This window comes from Mauremys reevesii, linkage group 1 (genome assembly GCF_016161935.1).
Source record: "Mauremys reevesii isolate NIE-2019 linkage group 1, ASM1616193v1, whole genome shotgun sequence".
In the NCBI taxonomy this organism is placed as follows: Eukaryota; Metazoa; Chordata; order Testudines; family Geoemydidae; genus Mauremys; species Mauremys reevesii.
This window is the reverse complement of record NC_052623.1, coordinates 359,014,429-359,030,803: the sequence shown is the minus strand read 5'-3', so window position 1 is coordinate 359,030,803 and position 16,375 is coordinate 359,014,429. Positions and strand designations below refer to the sequence as shown.

At 54.3% G+C, this 16,375-nt stretch overlaps 1 protein-coding gene across 5 annotated transcripts in view; it reads left to right on the top strand.

Moving 5' to 3' along the window:
• Nucleotides 1-16,375, top strand: part of IMPDH1 (inosine monophosphate dehydrogenase 1) — an 86,212-nt gene that overhangs the window by 30,447 nt on the left and 39,390 nt on the right. For 2 of the 5 annotated variants that reach the window (XM_039520255.1, XM_039520256.1), the window contains exon 2: nt 16,044-16,142. In XM_039520255.1, coding sequence (XP_039376189.1) covers nt 16,044-16,142 — 99 coding nt within the window. Of the gene's footprint in view, nt 1-14,646; nt 14,666-15,219; nt 15,312-15,538; nt 15,669-16,043; nt 16,143-16,375 lie in introns of those variants that run through there. The other 3 variants (XM_039520259.1, XM_039520257.1, XM_039520258.1) reach the window with 3 other exon arrangements.

The window sequence follows — 16,375 nt, the reverse complement described above, 5'->3', positions numbered from 1 at the left end:
TGACCGGAGGACATCCTTGAAGGTGGGCCAATCCCACCCCAGAATCACGGGGTACGCCAGCCGGGGGGCCAAGCCAACTACTAGCTGTCGGGTGACGCCATCCACCGTTAGCCGGACTCGAGCGCTCGGGTAGGGCCGGACATCCCCATGAATGCACTGCAAACGAATCAGCCTCAAACGGGGGTCGGCTGGGGGTCCCAGGGCCTGGCGAACCAATGTTTGGCTGCACCCAGAGTCAATCAAGGCCTGCGTGGCTTGATCCTCAACGACCACCGGGACCGTGAGCTTGGGGGTCTGTGGCAGTCGGGCCCGGCTGTCCCCTGCGTAGACCTGTCCAAAGCTACAGTCCATTTTGGGGCAGTCCCATTGTAGGTGCCCCGTCTTCCCGCATCCGAAGCAGGGGCCGAGCTTGGGGTGCCCGCTCCGAGGGACGGCGGCTCTGGGACCTCGAGGGGGGCTCCAACAGGCCCTCGGAGCCCCCTGATTGGAGGCCGGGGGTGCCAGCCGTGGAGTCGAGACCGGGCGCTGGGTCTCGACCCTGGCCGGGAGTCGGATCCGTGGCCCGGATGTCACGGGCCGGGCAGGTTGATCACCTTCTTCTCACTATGGGGGCGTTCAGGCCCGGAGGTAGGTGACCGAAAGGTAGGCCCCACGGAGGCTTCTGCGGCCAGGAAGCCTTCCATTAACGAGACGGCGGCAGCCAGTGTCGCCGGCCAGTGGCGGAGTACCCAGGCCCTCCCCCGGGCGGGCAGAGTATGGACAAATTGCTCCAAGACAACCTGCTCAGTTACCTCCTCCGCCATCCTGGCTTCCAGCTGTAGCCATCAGCGACATGCCTCCTTTAAGGTTTGGGCCACCAGCCGGGGGCGGGCGCACGCAGGGTAGGTCTGGCACCAGAACCACTGTCTAAACGTCTCGGTGCTGACGTCCAAGGCATCCAGGACCACAGCTTTCACCCGGTCATAGTCCCTGGCCTCTTCCGCCGCCAGCCCGCGGTAGGCCGCTTGGGCTGTTCCAGTCAAATACGGTGCCAAGAGAGTGGCCCATTGGTCTCGGGCCCATCCCGCGACAAGGGCCACGTGCTCAAAAGTGACCAAGAAGGCTTCGGGGTCATCATCCGGGCCCATCTTGGTCAGGCGCAGGGGGGCAGCCGAACGTGGCCCCCCAGCGCCCTCCCCCGTCGACGGGGCGGGGTGCGGTGCCCATGAGCTGCTGCAGCTGGCTCCACAGTTGCTGTGCCAGCTGCTGCTGCTGCTCAAGCTGAGCCGCGTGCTGCTGCTGCTGTTGGTGGACATGAGCGGCATCTCGCTGTTGCTGCTGCTCCAGTTGTGCGGCTGGGCCGCCTGCTGCCGCTCCTGGCTCTCCGCCAACAGCTGGAACAGCCGCTCTATATCCATACTCCTGGCTGGGACGGGGGGGTGAACCACCACCTTCCTACCGGCCCCTTCTCACAGGGGCAAGGGGTCAGGTCCCTGGTCAGGTGCCACTTGTAAAGGTGTGTGGCCGGGGCTCAACCCTCCCTGGGGAGGAGGGGAGCCACACCGGCCTGTTGTTCGTACTCGGGCCCTGCCCTGTTTCCGCAAGGCTGAGCAACAAAGCACAAAGTCAGTTAGGGGCTCAGGCCTTCTGCTGCAAGGCTGAGCAACAATACAAGTTAGTATATAGGCCCAGGCCCTGGGGCAGGGCGGGGCAACAAGCTCAGCTCAGGCTGAGGACGGCTGAGCAACCAGACTAGTCTTAATGGCCTCCTCAGGCCAGGGAGAGGGGGAGTCTGCCACCCTGGAGAGGGTGGCAGGGGGGACGCAGGCCCTCCCACTCCACTGCGTCCCAGCCCAGGGCCCTAGCAGTGGCTACCACCGCTGGCGGTCAGTGGGGATCCTGACCGCAACACACTGACATAGGTACCGGTAGATCTGCAGCCTGACTGGGGTCAGCTGCCCCCGGGCCACTTCCAATTTCCCCCTCTGGGCCTACCTGGTATGTGGCGTCAGCTCCCGGGAAGTCCCACAGCATGGGCTCCTCATGGCCTGGGCTGGGGGGTAGATCCGGCAGCTCCTCCGGGAAGTCCCATAGCATGGGTTCTTCGCGGCCGGGGCTGGGTGGTAGATCCGGCAGTTCCTCCGGGAAGTCCGGCCAGGCTTGCTCCGGGGGTTCCTCGGGGTAACAGCAAGGGAGAGGGGGAGTCTCCGGCGGCTCCTCCTCGTAGCTGGTGCGGGGAAGCTCCGGCGGCTCCTCCCAGTAGCAGGTGTGGGGAAGCTCCGGCCAGTCCGGGCAACTGCCCTGGGCTCCAGCGACTTCCCAGTCCCGAGCCCTCTCTGGCAGGTCCACTCCCAACGGTGGCTGGGCTCTCACTGAGCTCTGACTGCCGGCTTTTATGCTTCCGGGTCGCCGCCTGACCCTCTGAGGGACGGGCTCACTGCTCTGTAGCCCCGCCCCTTCCGGTGTCCGGCAGGGCTCACCCTCCCTGGGGAGGAGGGGAGCCACACCGGCCTGTTACAGAGGTTAAGAAGAACAATTCTTCTCCTTCCTCCTTGTAACAACCATTTATGTACTTGAAAACTGTTCTCATGTCCCCTCTCAGTCTTCTCCTCTCCAGACTGAACAAAGCCAGTTTTTTCAATATGCCCTCAGAGGTCATTTTTGTTGCTCTTCTCTGGACTTTCTCCAATTTGTCCACATCTTTCCTGAAATGTGGCCCCCAGAACTGGACACAACACTCCAGGTGAGGCCTAATCGGTGCGGAGCAGAGCGGAAGAATTACTGCTCGTGTCAAAGTTAAATGTCTGCACCTGCCCCGTCAAGATCTATCTACTTAACTGTCCTAGGTCTGTCACGTTTGGCACCACTGTGTTTGTGGGAGAAGGGGCTTTCGAATGATACCCAACTCGACCCGTCTCTGATGCCACTGTATTATCAACATTTCTACCACCCAGGGGCCCTGGAGCTGGAGGGGGGCAGCGCGTCCCCTCCCACCCACACCACAATGGGTGACACCATTGAAATGGTGATTCTGTAGATTTTTATGAATCAAAGGACACAGACCTTCCCTTTCTCTCAATCCCTTGCCAACAGAATGAGATTTGACTACATTATGCCCCAGGCTATTTGTACTGAATCTGGAATTAGTGATTCTGCAAAACAAACATAATTAAAACCTATTCAAGTCTCTTTCCTTTTCCTTTATCTTTTGTTTAAGCAACAACCTTCCTTTGACAAAAGGGAAAGGGTGAATTTACTGTCTGTCATGAGGGGTGATGGGTATTCACATCTCCAGGTGGAGATCAGATCGGATGGAAAAAAGTGGGGACATACAGCTTTTGTTGATGTCTTGGGAGCAGTGGTCGGCTAGTCGGTCACAAATGGACACTTTGGCTGGCAGGTTGATCACAATACCTGGTGCTCGGACCCTGGTTGGGTCACTTGGTTGGGTCTTTTCTCCTTAGGCGGGGTAGGGTTGTGGTTGCCATGCTGATGTAGTGCCGTGGATTTCTGGATTTGATGAAAAGTGGAGACAGAAGGAGAGACAGGAGAGGAGAGAAGGCGGGGTGAGGGATGGGGCCAACAGGTGTCCGCTCCCCGCTCCCGCTCCCTCCTGCCAGGGGCTGAGGCCTGGATGTCAGGACGATTATCAGGAAGGAAGTGTTCCAGTCTGTCTGGGGGGCTGGCGAGGGAGAGCAGACGGGAGGAGCTGGCATGCAAGCTGGGACAGGAGATGAGCTTTTTTTTCAAAATCTCTTTGTAAGGGACCCGAGAAGGGAAAACGTGGGCGGCACAGTTCAGGCCTTGGTTATTTTGTCCACCAACGAAGCCTAATCACCGCCACAGCAATTATGGTTCATTCATTTTTGGCTCCACATCTGTTTTCACTGAGCGTGATTTCCACAGTGTGAACCAGATCAGCAGGTCCTTCTGGGGGGCCTACGCCAGTTTCTCTGTGTGGCTCCCTGGCACTTCTTCATAACATTCATTGCTGAAAGTAACTCGACCAATTTCCCATGGTTCATTTTCAAGCCAAAAAACAGTTCCTGGTCACTGAGACAGCGTTATGAACTCGCACGTCCTTTTTACACTTTGAGACCCAGGAGTCCCAGAGGGTTCATCTCACCAATGCTTCCAATTCAGGGTCAGCTGCAGCTTCTTTCTTCACCTGCTTCATTCCTGGAGCTATCACTGAAAGCCAGTCGCAATGTCACTGCAGCGCGCCACTCCTCACTGCCTTGCGGGTTTATGGTCCTCCGTCTGATTTCATGCAGGGGTGTCATCAGGAAGGCAGAGGCACAATTGGATTGCAGCTAGCAAGGGATGTGAAGGGTGACAAGAAGGGTTTCTACAGGTATGTTAGCAACAAGGAGAAGGTCACAGAAAGTGTGGGACCTTTAATGAATGGGGGAAGCAACCTAGTGACAGAGGATGTGGAAAAAGCTAATGTACTCAATGCTTGTTTTGCCTCGGTCTTCACAGCCAAGGTCAGCTCCCAGACTGCTGCACTGGGCAGCACAGTATGGGGAGGAAGTGAGCAGCCCTCAGTGGTGAAAGAACAGGTTAAGGACTATTTAGAAAAGCTGGACATGCACAAGTCCATGGGTCCAGACCTAATGCATCTTAGGGTGCTGAGGGACTTGGCTGATGTGATTGCAGAGCCATTGGCCATTATCTTTGAAAACTCGTGGTGATCAGGGGAGGTCCTGGATGATTGGAAAAAGGCAAAAAGGGGACTGGACTCAATGACCTTTCAAGGTCCGTTCCAGTTCTAGGAGATAGGAGTGTGTGTGTGTGTGTATAATATATAGGAAACACTATTTCACTAGGAGGGTGTGAAGCACTGGAATGGGCCAGATCAGATGAGAAACAGTCACATAAAAAGAATCCAACACATCAGAAAAGGGCAGACTAATAAACAGGGACAAGTTTTTAAAGTGCTTGTACACAAATGCTAGAAGTCTAAATAATAAGATGGGTGAACTAGAGTGCCTTGTGATAAAGGAGGATATTGATGTAATAGGCATCACAGAAACCTGGTGGAGTGAGGACAATCAATGGGACACAATCATTCCAGGGTACAAAATATATCAGAAGGACAGAACAGGTCATGTGGGGGTGGGATGGGGGTGGGGTTGGGGAATGGCGCTATATGTGAAAGAAAATGTAGAATCAAATGAAGTAAAAATCTTAAGTGAATCCACATGTTCCATTGACTCTCTATGGATAGAAATTTCATGCTCTAATAAGAATATAACATTAGGATCTATTATCGACCACCTGACCAGGACAGTGATAGTGATGATGAAATGCTAAGGGAGATTAGTGAGGCTATCAAAATTAAGAACTCAATAATAGTGGGGGATTTCAATTATCCCCATATTGACTGGGAACATGTCACCTCAGGACAAAATGCAGAGACAAAATTTCTCAGTACTTTAAATGACTGCTTCTTGGAGCAGCTGGTACGGGAACCCACAAGGGGAGAGGCAATTCTCGATTTAGTCCTGAGTGGAGCGCAGGAGCTGGTCCAAGAGGTAACTATAACAGGACCACTTGGGAATAGTGACTATAACATAACTTTTAACATTCCTGTGGTGGGAAGAACATCTCAACAGCCCAACACTGTGGCATCTAATTTCAGAAAGGGGAACTATGCAAAAATGAGGGGGTTAGTTAAAGAGAAATTAAAAGGTACAGTGACTAGAGTGAAATCCTTGCAAGCTGCATGGACACTTTTCAAAGACACCATAATAGAGCCCAACTTAAATGCATACCCCAAATTAAAAAACACAATAATAGAACTAAAAAAGAGCCACTGTGGCTTAACAACCACATAAAAGAAGCAGTGAGAGATAAAAGGGCATCTTTTAAAAAGTGGAAGTCAAATCCCAGTGAGGCAAATAGAAAGGAGCACAAACACTGCCAACTTAAGTGCAAGAGTGTAATAAGAAAAGGCAAAAAGGAGTTTGAAGAACGGCTAGCCAAAAACTCAAGAGGTAATAACAAAATGTTTTTTAAGTACATCAGAAGCAGGAAGCCTGCTAAACAACCAGTGGGGCTCCTTGATGATTGAGATACAAAAGGAGCGCTTAAAGACGATAAAGTCATTGCGGAGAAACTAAATGGATTCTTTGCTTTAGTCTTCACGGCTGAGGATGTTAGGGAGATTCCCAAACCTGAGCTGGCTTTTGTAGGTGACAAATCTGAGGAACTGTCACAGATTGAAGTGTCACTAGAGGAGGTTTTGGAATTAATTGATAAACTCAACATTAACAAGTCACCGGGACCAGATGGCATTCACCCAAGAGTTCTGAAAGAACTCAAATGTGAAGTTGCGGAACTATTAACTAAGGTTTGTAACCTGTCCTTTAAATCGGCTTCGGTACCCAATGACTGGAAGTTAGCTAATGTAACGCCAATATTTAAAAAGGGCTCTAGAGGTGATCCCGGCAATTACAGACCGGTAAGTCTAACGTCGGTACCAGGCAAATTAATCGAAACAATAGTTAAGAATAAAATTGTCAGACACATAGAAAGACATAAACTGTTGAGCAATAGTCAACATGGTTTCTGTAAAGGGAAATCATGTCTTACTAATCTATTAGAGTTCTTTGAAGGGGTCAACAAACATGTGGACAAGGGGGATCCGGTGGACATAGTGTACTTAGATTTCCAGAAAGCCTTTGACAAGGTCCCTCACCAAAGGCTCTTACGTAAATTAAGCTGTCATGGGATAAGAGGGAAGGTCCTTTCATGGATTGAGAACTGGTTAAAAGACAGGGAACAAAGGGTAGGAATTAATGGTAAATTCTCAGAATGGAGAGGGGTAACTAGTGGTGTTCCCCAAGGGTCAGTCCTAGGACCAATCCTATTCAATTTATTCATAAATGATCTGGAGAAAGGGGTAAACAGTGAGGTGGCAAAGTTTGCAGATGATACTAAACTACTCAAGATAGTTAAGACCAAAGCAGACTGTGAAGAACTTCAAAAAGATCTCACAAAACTAAGTGATTGGGCAACAAAATGGCAAATGAAATTTAATGTGGATAAATGGAAAGTAATGCACATTGGAAAAAATAACCCCAACTATACATACAACATGATGGGGGCTAATTTAGCTACAACGAGTCAGAAAAAAGATCTTGGAGTCATCGTGGATAGTTCTCTGAAGATGTCTGCGCAGTGTGCAGAGGCAGTCAAAAAAGCAAACAGGATGTTAGGAATCATTAAAAAGGGGATAGAGAATAAGACTGAGAATATATTATTGCCCTTATATAAATCCATGGTACGCCCACATCTTGAATACTGCGTACAGATGTGGTCTCCTCATCTCAGAAAAGATATACACCTCTACCCTGATATAACGCAACCCGATATAAGGCGGGTTCGCATAAAACGCGGTAAAGCTCTGACATGCTGCTCTGAGCAGCGTGTTAAGGATGCCGGGCCAGGCCGGGGCTGAGGGGTTGGAGAAGGGGCAGAGGGTCTTGGAGGCAGTCAGGGGCTGTGTGGGGGCACTTTTGGGGGCCCACAGTCCCAGAGTGGCCCTGGGGATTAGTGAGGGGCCAGGAGCAGCCCGCTCCGCTTCCCTCGCCCCTGCCCCAGCTGTGTCACTCGGGGGAGGGGGCTTGGGGGAAGGGATCCTCCCCGCACTCACCGGCAGCAGGAAGCGGAGCAGCCCGGCCCCAGCCAGCTCCACTCCGCCAGCTCCCAGCCGCGACACTCCGCTGCCCGCCACAGGTGAGTACGGGGCGTCCTTTCCCCAACCTCCCCGCACTCACCGGCGGTGGGAAGTGGAGCAGCCCGGCCCCAGCCAGCTCCACTCCGCCAGCTCCCAGCCACGACACTCCACTGCCCGCCACAGGTGAGTGCAGGACCTATCCCCAGCCCCGCCCCCCCCCCACAGGGAGCAGGGGGGTTGGGTGGGGGTGGGGTCCTGGGGGTGAATAGGGACAGGGGTCTCTGAAGGGGGTGGTCAGGGAGGGCCAAAGCAAGTTCGATATAACACGGTCTCACCTATAACGGGGTGAGGTTTTTGGTCTCGGGAGGACCGCGTTCTATCAGGGTAGAGGTGCACTGGCACTAGAAAAGGTTCGGAGAAGGGCAACTAAAATGATTAGGGGTTTGGAACGGGTCCTGTAACGAAGTGGGATTGTTCTTAATGTTCCCTCTGAATACTGTGGGGGGGCCTCAGTTCCTGGCCAACCCTCTGTCGCCTGGCAACTAATGGCCGGGCCCTTCCCCCCCTGCAAGGGGATGCTAAAGGTGGGGGAGAACAGAAAGGTCAGGTGACCTCCTGGCCCGGGAAAGGAACTGAGCAGAGGAGGAGGGGCTGGAGGGGGTGTCAGTCAGGAGCTGGCTGGGGACGAGGAGTGAGGGCAGACATGGGGGTTTGCCTAGCTGGGCCCCAGAATGGACCCGGCTGTTTAGACCATGATCCTGTCATCTAATAAACCTCTGTGTTACCGGCTGGCTGAGAGTCACGTCTGACTGCGAAGTGGGGGTGCAGGACCCGGTGGCTTCCCCAGGACCCCACTGGCTGGACTCGCTGGGGGAAGCGCACGGAGGGGCAGAGGATGCTGAATGCTCCAAGGAGGTGAAGCCGTGGGAGCTTCTTGCCCTGCAGACAGTCTGCTCCAAGGGAGAGGAGGCTCCCCAAAGTCCTGACTGGCTTGGTGGGGAGCAGTTCCAGAGCAGCGCCTGGGAACTCCGTGACAGGTCCCATATGAGGAGAGATTAAAGAGGCTACGACTTTTCAGCTTGGAAAAGAGGAGACTAAGGGGGGGATATGATAGAGGTATATAAAATCATGAGTAATGTGGAGAAAGTGCATAAGGAAAAGTTATTTACTTGTTCCCATAATACAAGAACTAGGGGTCACCAAATGAAATTAATAGGCAGCAGGTTTAAAACAAATCAAAGGAAGTTCTTCTTCACGTGGCGCACAGTCAACTTGTGGAACTCCTTGCCTGAGGAGGTTGTGAAGGCTGGACAATAACAGTGTTTAAAAGAGAACTGGATAAATTCATGGAGGTTAAGTCCATTAATGGCTGTTAGCCAGGATAGGTAAGGAATGGTGTCCCTAGCCTCTGTTTGTCAGAGGGTGGAGATGGATGGCAGGAGAGAGATCACTTGATCACTACCTGTTAGGTTCACTCCCTCTGGGGCACCTGGCATTGGCCACTGTCAGTAGACAGGATACTGGGCTGGATGGACCTTTGGTCTGACCCGGTACGGCCGTTCTTATGTTCTTACTGGTTTGCCTAGGGAGGTGGTGGAATCTCCATCCTTATTGTTTTTTAAGGTCAGGCTTGACAAAGCCCTGGCTGGGATGATTTAGTTGGGGTTGGTCCTGCTTTGAGCAGGGGGTTGGACTAGATACCTCCTGAGGTCCCTTCCAACCCTGATATTCCATGATTCTATGATTCCAAGCCATGGGACGGCCCGTTCAGTGTCATTAGGAGAATCAGATGTTGTGACACCTGGTACCAAAGGCTTTCCCCAAATCCTAATGTGACAGCGACCTCTCCCCTCCCACCTGCTGAGTTCGCAATCGTAGTTAAGAAGAAAAAGCAGCCCAGTTTCTGACAGTTGGTGCTGCTGGCAGCCTCTCCCCGACACAGGCTGCTTAGTGCGCACGGCTCCACAATCAGTGGCTCATTTCCTCTCAAGACTTGTTCCGTTATTTCCCTGGGAAAAGAAATTAGCCTTCTAGGCACTAGTGCAGTCTAGGTGACGCTGAATTACGGACTTCTGGGACAGCAATGGTCAGCATCACTCTTCTGATACTATGCGGCTCTTCTGCCTTTGGGACCTCTCCGCTTTCCCAGGACCTGTCAACAAGTAACTGTCAGCAGCGCAGCGAGTTTGGTCCATGCAAGTTTTCATACGAGCGGCCAGACTGGGTCAGACCAATGGTCCATCTCGCCCAGTTTCCTGCCTCCCGACAGTGGCCAGTGCCAGGTGGCCCAGGGGGAGTGAACAGAACAGGTGTTCCCTTCCTTGATGGCTATTGCTGTAAGGCCAGCCTCCCCTCCTAACTAGCTACGTTTAGCTTTACTCTTTCTCATGCTGAAAGTGGGTTTAATGAAGGGTTCAGGGCTGTGATGGGATATACAAACCCCACGCTGACCGGAAAGGGTGAATAAGCTGCTGAGAGCAGGCGAAGGGGTGATTCGATCGCAGTCTGTAAGTATCTACCTGGGGAACGAACCTGTGATAACAGCCTGGCAGAGAAAAGTCCAACAGGATCCAGTGGCTGGAAGTGGAAGTGAGGCAAATCCAGACGGGAATGAGCTGTAACACTTTTACCACTGAGGGTAATTAGCCATTGGAGCAACCTCCCAAGGGGGGTGCTGGATTCTCCCTCACGGGCAACCTTTACATCAGGGTTGGCTGGTTTTCGAACCACTCTGCTCTAGTTCAAGCAGGAATTAATTCAGGGAAATCCTGATGTGACTTGTCCGCCACAGGAAAGCCTAGATTCCAAGGTGGGACGAACTGGGAATGTTCTTAATGTTTTCTCTGAATACTGTGTTGGTTCCTCAGTGTCCCCTCTGCAGTTCTTAATATCTAGGTGGTGGAATAAGGGGGTGTGATTGCTGCAGAGGAAGGGGCCATTGCACCTAAATGCCTGACACTCTGTCTCCTAGCAACTGATGGCCTGGGCCCCTCCTCTGCAAAGGTGCCAGCTGAAGGTGTTGGAGACAAAGAGGTCAGGTGACCTCCTGGCCCGGGGAAGGAGCTGAGCAGAGGAGGGACTGGAGGGGGTTGTTAGTCTGGAGTTGGCTGGGGACGAGGAGTGAGGGCAGATGTGGGGGTCTGGCTCGCTGGGCCCCAGAATGGACCCGGCCGAGGGATCCTGTTCTCTGTACCTACAAGCTCTGTTTTAGACCCTGTTCCTGTCATCGAATAAACCTCTGTGGTACTGGCTGGCTGAGAGTCACGTCTGACTGCGCAGTGGGGGGGCAGGACCCTGTGGCTTCCCCAGGACCCCGCTGGGGCGGGCTCGCTGGGGGAAGCGCACGGAGGGGCAGAGGATGGTGAATGCTCCAAGGAGAGACCCAGGAGGTGAAGCCGTGGGAGCTTCTTGCCCTGCAGACAGTCTGCTCCAAGGGAGAGGAGGCTCCCCAAAGTCCTGCCTGGCTTGGTGGGGAGCAGTTCCAGAGCATCGCCCGGTGACTCCGTAACACAAGGCCAGAAGGGACCACGGTGATGATCTAATCCAGGGGTCAGCAACCTTTCAGAAGTGGTGTGCTGAGTCTTCATTTATTCACTCTCATTTAAGGTTTCGTGTGCCAGTAATACATTTTAATGGTTTTAGAGGGTCTCTTTCTGTAAGTCTATAATATATAACTAAACTATTGTTGTATGTAAAGTAAAGAAGGTTTTTAAAATGTTTAAGAAGCTTCATTTAAAATTAAATTAAAATGCAGAGCCCCCCCCCCCCCCCGACTGGTGGTCAGGACCCAGGCAGTGTGAGTGCCACTGAAAATCAGCTCACGTGCCGCCTTTGGCACACGTGCCATAGGTTGCCTAGCCCTGATCTAATCTGACCCCCTGCATAATACAGACCATCAGACTTCCCCACAGTAACTCCGAGGGCTGTTAGAAAAACAGCCAGTCTTCTTCTGGAAATTGCCAGCAATGGAGAATCCACCATGGCCCTTGGTAAATTGTTCCAGTGGTTAATGACTCTCACTGTTAAAAATATGCGCCCGAGTTCCAGGCTGAATTTGTCTAGCTTCAACTTCCAGCCATTGGATTGTGTTAGACCTTCCTCGGCTAGACTGTAGAGCGTATTGTAAAATGTTTGTTCCCCACATAGGTACTTACAGCCTGAGATCACCTCACCCCTTAACCTTCTCTTTGTTAAGCTCTTGGAGTCTAGCACCATAAAAACCTGTTTTCTAATCCTGTGGGCACCAGAACTGGACACAGGATCCCAGCAGCGGTTGCACCAGTGCCAACTCCTCCTTGACATTTCCTTGTCTATGCATCCCAGGATCGCATTAGCCCTCTGGGCTGCAGCATCACCCGGGGAGCTCATGGTCCTCTGATTATTCACCATGACCCCCAAATCTTTCTCAGAGTTGCTGCTTCCCAAGAGAGAGTTCCCCAGCCTGTAGGTGTGGCCTGCATGCCTTGTTCCTAGATGTACACGTTTACATTTAGCCAGATTAAAACACAGATTGCTTTGCTTGTTCCCAGCTTACCAAGTCACCCAGATCACTCAGTATGTGACCAGTTCCCTTCATTATTTACCACTCCCCCAATTTCTGTGTCATCTGCAGACTTCACCAGGGATGATTTTATGTTTTCTTCCAAGTCATTGATAAAAATGTTCAATAGCACAGGGCCAAGAACAGACCCCGGGGGGATCCTACTAGAAACACACCTGTTCATTGATGCTTTACTTTGTGAGACCTCTCCACTCGCCAGCTTCTTGTCCATTTAATGTGGGCCATCTTCATTTTGTATCGTTCTAGTTTTCTAATCAAAATATCATGTGGTACCAAGTCAAACACTTTACAGAAGTCTAAGCATATTACAGCCACACTATTACCTTTATCAACCGCACCTGTAATCTCATCAAAAACAGATGTGAAGTGAGTTTGACAGGCTCTGTTTTCCATAAGCCCCTGCTGATTTGCATTCATTACATTACCCTGCTTTAATTCTTTATCATCCAGTCCCATATCAGCTGCTCCATTTTCTTGCCCAGGATCAATGTCAGACTGACAGGCCTCTAATTACCTGGGTCATCCCATTTACCCTTTTTTAATATTGGCACAACAGGAGCTTTCTTCCAGTGTTCTGGAATTTCCTCAGTGCTCCAAGCCTTATGAAAAGCATCATTAATGGTCCAGCGAGCTCCTCAGCCAGCTCTTTTAAAACTCCTGGATGCAACTCATCTGGACCTGCTGATTTAAAAATGTCTGATTTAGTAGCTGCTGTTTAACATCCTCCTGAGATACCAGTGGAATGGAAAGAGTGTTATCACCAGCCATGATGAGACTATATCATCCGTTCCGAATACAGAACAGAAATAGTCATTGGACGCTTCTGCCTTTTCTGCATTATTATTGATAATTCTGCCATTTCCCTCTGGTAATGGCCCAATACCATGGTCAGGATTTTTTTTGTTCCTAGTGTACCTCAGAAACTCCTTATTGTCCTTCAGTCTCTGGCCAGCAGAGTTAAGGACAATATGTCAGACTAGGTCAGGGGTAGGCAACCTATGGCACGTGTGCCGAAGGCAGCACGCGAGCTGATTGTCAGTGGCACTCACACTGCCCGGGTCCTGGCCACCGGTCCGGGGGGCTCTGCATTTTAATTTAATTTTAAACGAAGCTTCTTAAACATTTTAAAAACCTTCTTTACTTTACATACAACAATAGTTTAGTTCTATATTATAGACTTATAGAAAGAGACCTTCTAAAAACATTAAAATGTATTACTGGCACCTGAAACCTTCAATTAGAGTGAATAAATGAAGACTCGGCCCAGCACTTCTGAAAGGTTGCCGACCCCTGGACTAGGTGATCACAGAGGTCCCATCTGACCTTTTAAACTCTGAATCAGCCCTGCCCCCTACACGTGCAGTAGGTGTCAGGCCTGGCGGGAGAGGCTCAAAGGGGAGAACAAGCCTGCTGCGGGCGGTGCCCTGCCTGAACGGGGCAACCACCAAATAAAAGACCTTTTGTTTCCTTAAGGCCACCTGGGGAACCCAGCAGTGGTTCGTCTCAATCCCAGAAATGACCCAATCACAAGTGTCTCAGATGCCTGGCTTTTGTCATACGTGCTTTTCACAGGGCTAACCTAGCAGGGAGGGAGGGAGAAGTCTGGGGGAAAGGGGTTGATGGTTTTTGCATTCTGGGGAGGATGCTGAGGCGCAGTTTCATGGGCACAAATAAACGTGTCTCACTTGGAAGTGCAAAGAACACCTTGGCACCCACAAAGCGGCTAACAACAGAAAACGGGATTTCGGTGAATGCCAGATCTGCACCCAGGCAGGTGCAAGCCCATTCCCAAACCAGGCCCTCTCTGCATCTGTGGCTTTCTAAAAACATTCTTCTAGTTTCAAGGCCTGAGAAAACTCCTTTAATCCCTGCAGAGGACAGTGGGGGCCGGCCGGCAGTGCCAGAATCATGTGAGGGAGTTTGAAAAGAGAGTCAGGAGAGGCGGAAAGGGAAAGGGGCAGATAATTAGAAACAAAGCGAGGGATTCAAACCCTCGTGGTCATCATGGCCAATTAACTGTGTCGAATTCCCCACTGGCACATGACTGGGACAAGTCACATGCACCCAGAACATGCCTCTTGGCCGCTGCACTAAGCCCCTGGGGGTTGCTCTGGTCACTGCGGCTAGGGCAGCACGTGCCTGTCTCCTGGGGGCCCGATCCAGCCAGCAGCCTGAGCAAGGGGGAGTGAGCCTGTATCCAGCATAGCGCTGTGCCCTTCAGTCGGATTGGCTAGCCCAGATCAGCCCAATGGGATCCTCCAGCTGGTTATAGCTCATCTCCAGCCATGGTTCGAGCCCAGTGTCCAGCTGTGCTGGGTCAGACAAGGGGCCATGTAGTTCTCCAGCACTGGGATGGGTTTGACGTCCACCAGCTGTTCTCTGGGAAGGAAGAGCTGGGCCTAGCCACGGATTCACTGCCAGGCTCCATGGAAAACCAGAGGGTTAGTCATTCCCCCAAGCCCACTGTTAGGCCTACGTGGGTATTTCTATACTGCAAGCGTTCCCCACAGCAGCAAGTCTCAGGTCTGAGATCGGAGCAGGGACTCCGGTAGCAGCCGCGGGGCCAGATGCCGTTGCCGACGTGGCCACAGCCATGCAGGCAGCACCATGTCCCGGCAGGCAGCCCAGTGCAGCAGGCGCTGAGGCGGAAAGGGCAGGGGTAGGGCAGAGCGGTCGCTGCACTGCAGGACGCCCCAGTGCCCGGGTTTATCGGCACAGGTTAGGGAGCCGGGTCCCAGGACAGGAGGAGAGCCCAGGGGTGACCCCTCCGCATGGCCCGGGCAAGGCCTGGCCAAATGCAGCATTCGGGGGCTGGGGAAGGAGGGGGCTCAGGCCCGGCTGCCTCTGGCCTCGCCATCCCGACCAGCCTGCGAGCCCACGGCAGCCCTCCCTGGCCCTGGGGCAGGCCTGGCCCCCGCTCCTTGGCCAGCTGCCAGCGTGGGCCGGGCTGGTGCCTTCTCCTCCCCCTGGCCCTTCCTCCAGCCGCCTTCTCCCTCCCCCGCCCGCCAGCCGCGTGGAGCGAGGCCGAGCCGCCCGGGGGAGCGGCGGAGCCCCAGGCCGAGCCATGGGCGAGGGGGAGCCCGCGAGGTACCGGCTCGGGCGGCGGCAGAGGAGGGAGGTTGGGGGCGCTGGGCGGTGCCCGTCTGCGCGCAGCAAAGCCCGGCCTGGCTCCCCGCGCCCCGGGCGGTGCAAGGGGCCGGGCCTGGGCAGGCGGAGCGCGGGAACCCGGGGCCGGGGGCGGCCAGGTGCGCGCCCCACGGGCGGGCGGGGTCCGTGCGCTGCGCCCTGCGCCCTCCCCACGGGGCGGGCCCGGCCCTGCGCTGCGTGTGCGCCGGGAGCAGCCGCCGAGCCGCGGGTCCGCCCTGCGCTCCGCCCCGCAACGGCCCGGCGGGTCCCGGGCCCGGGCCCGCCCGCTGCAGGCTCCGCGCTTCCCCCGCCGCCAAGGTGCGCGGCGCCCCCGGCTGCAGCCCGAGCGCGGGGTCGGGGCTGGGGCGCGGGGTTCCCTGCAGCCCACCCGGGGTCGCGGCTCGGGGCTGGGGCTCCCTCCCTGCAGCCTCCGGGCCGGGCCAGGCGTGCTCCCCATCCCCGCCCCACCCTGGCAGTGCCCCCCGGCGGTACCCAGCCCATGCCTGCAGGAGCCAGACTCCCTGGGCCACCAGGTGCCAGCAGGCCCGGACCCCTGCTCCCCCAGGCTTGTGGCGCTGAGACACGCTTGGTGCCCCCGGGGCTGCTAGCGGGCAGGGCAGGGCCGGGAGGGTGGCATCCCTGGCCTGTGCTGGGTGCGTGCCCATGCTAACGGTTCTGCCCCTCTCCCTGCAGCATGGCCGACTACCTGATCAGTGGGGGTACGGGCTACGTCCCTGAGGATGGCCTCACGGCCCAGCAGCTCTTTGCCATCGCCGACGGCCTCACCTACAAGTAAGTGGCTGCGGCCTCTCTCCGCTCGGCAGGGGGGTGGGCACACGCTGCCCTGCGGGCAGGCACCGGAGCACTGGGCAGCTGGCAGCACTGAGGCTGCTGCTGCCCAGCCTGGCTCCGGGGCAGCCAGGGTGGCTCGCACGTGGGATCAGGATGTCCCAGCTCCGCGCTGGCTCCCTTGCTGAGCGCTGGCCCTGCCGCAGGCTGCTCGAGCAACGTACGGCAACGAAGGC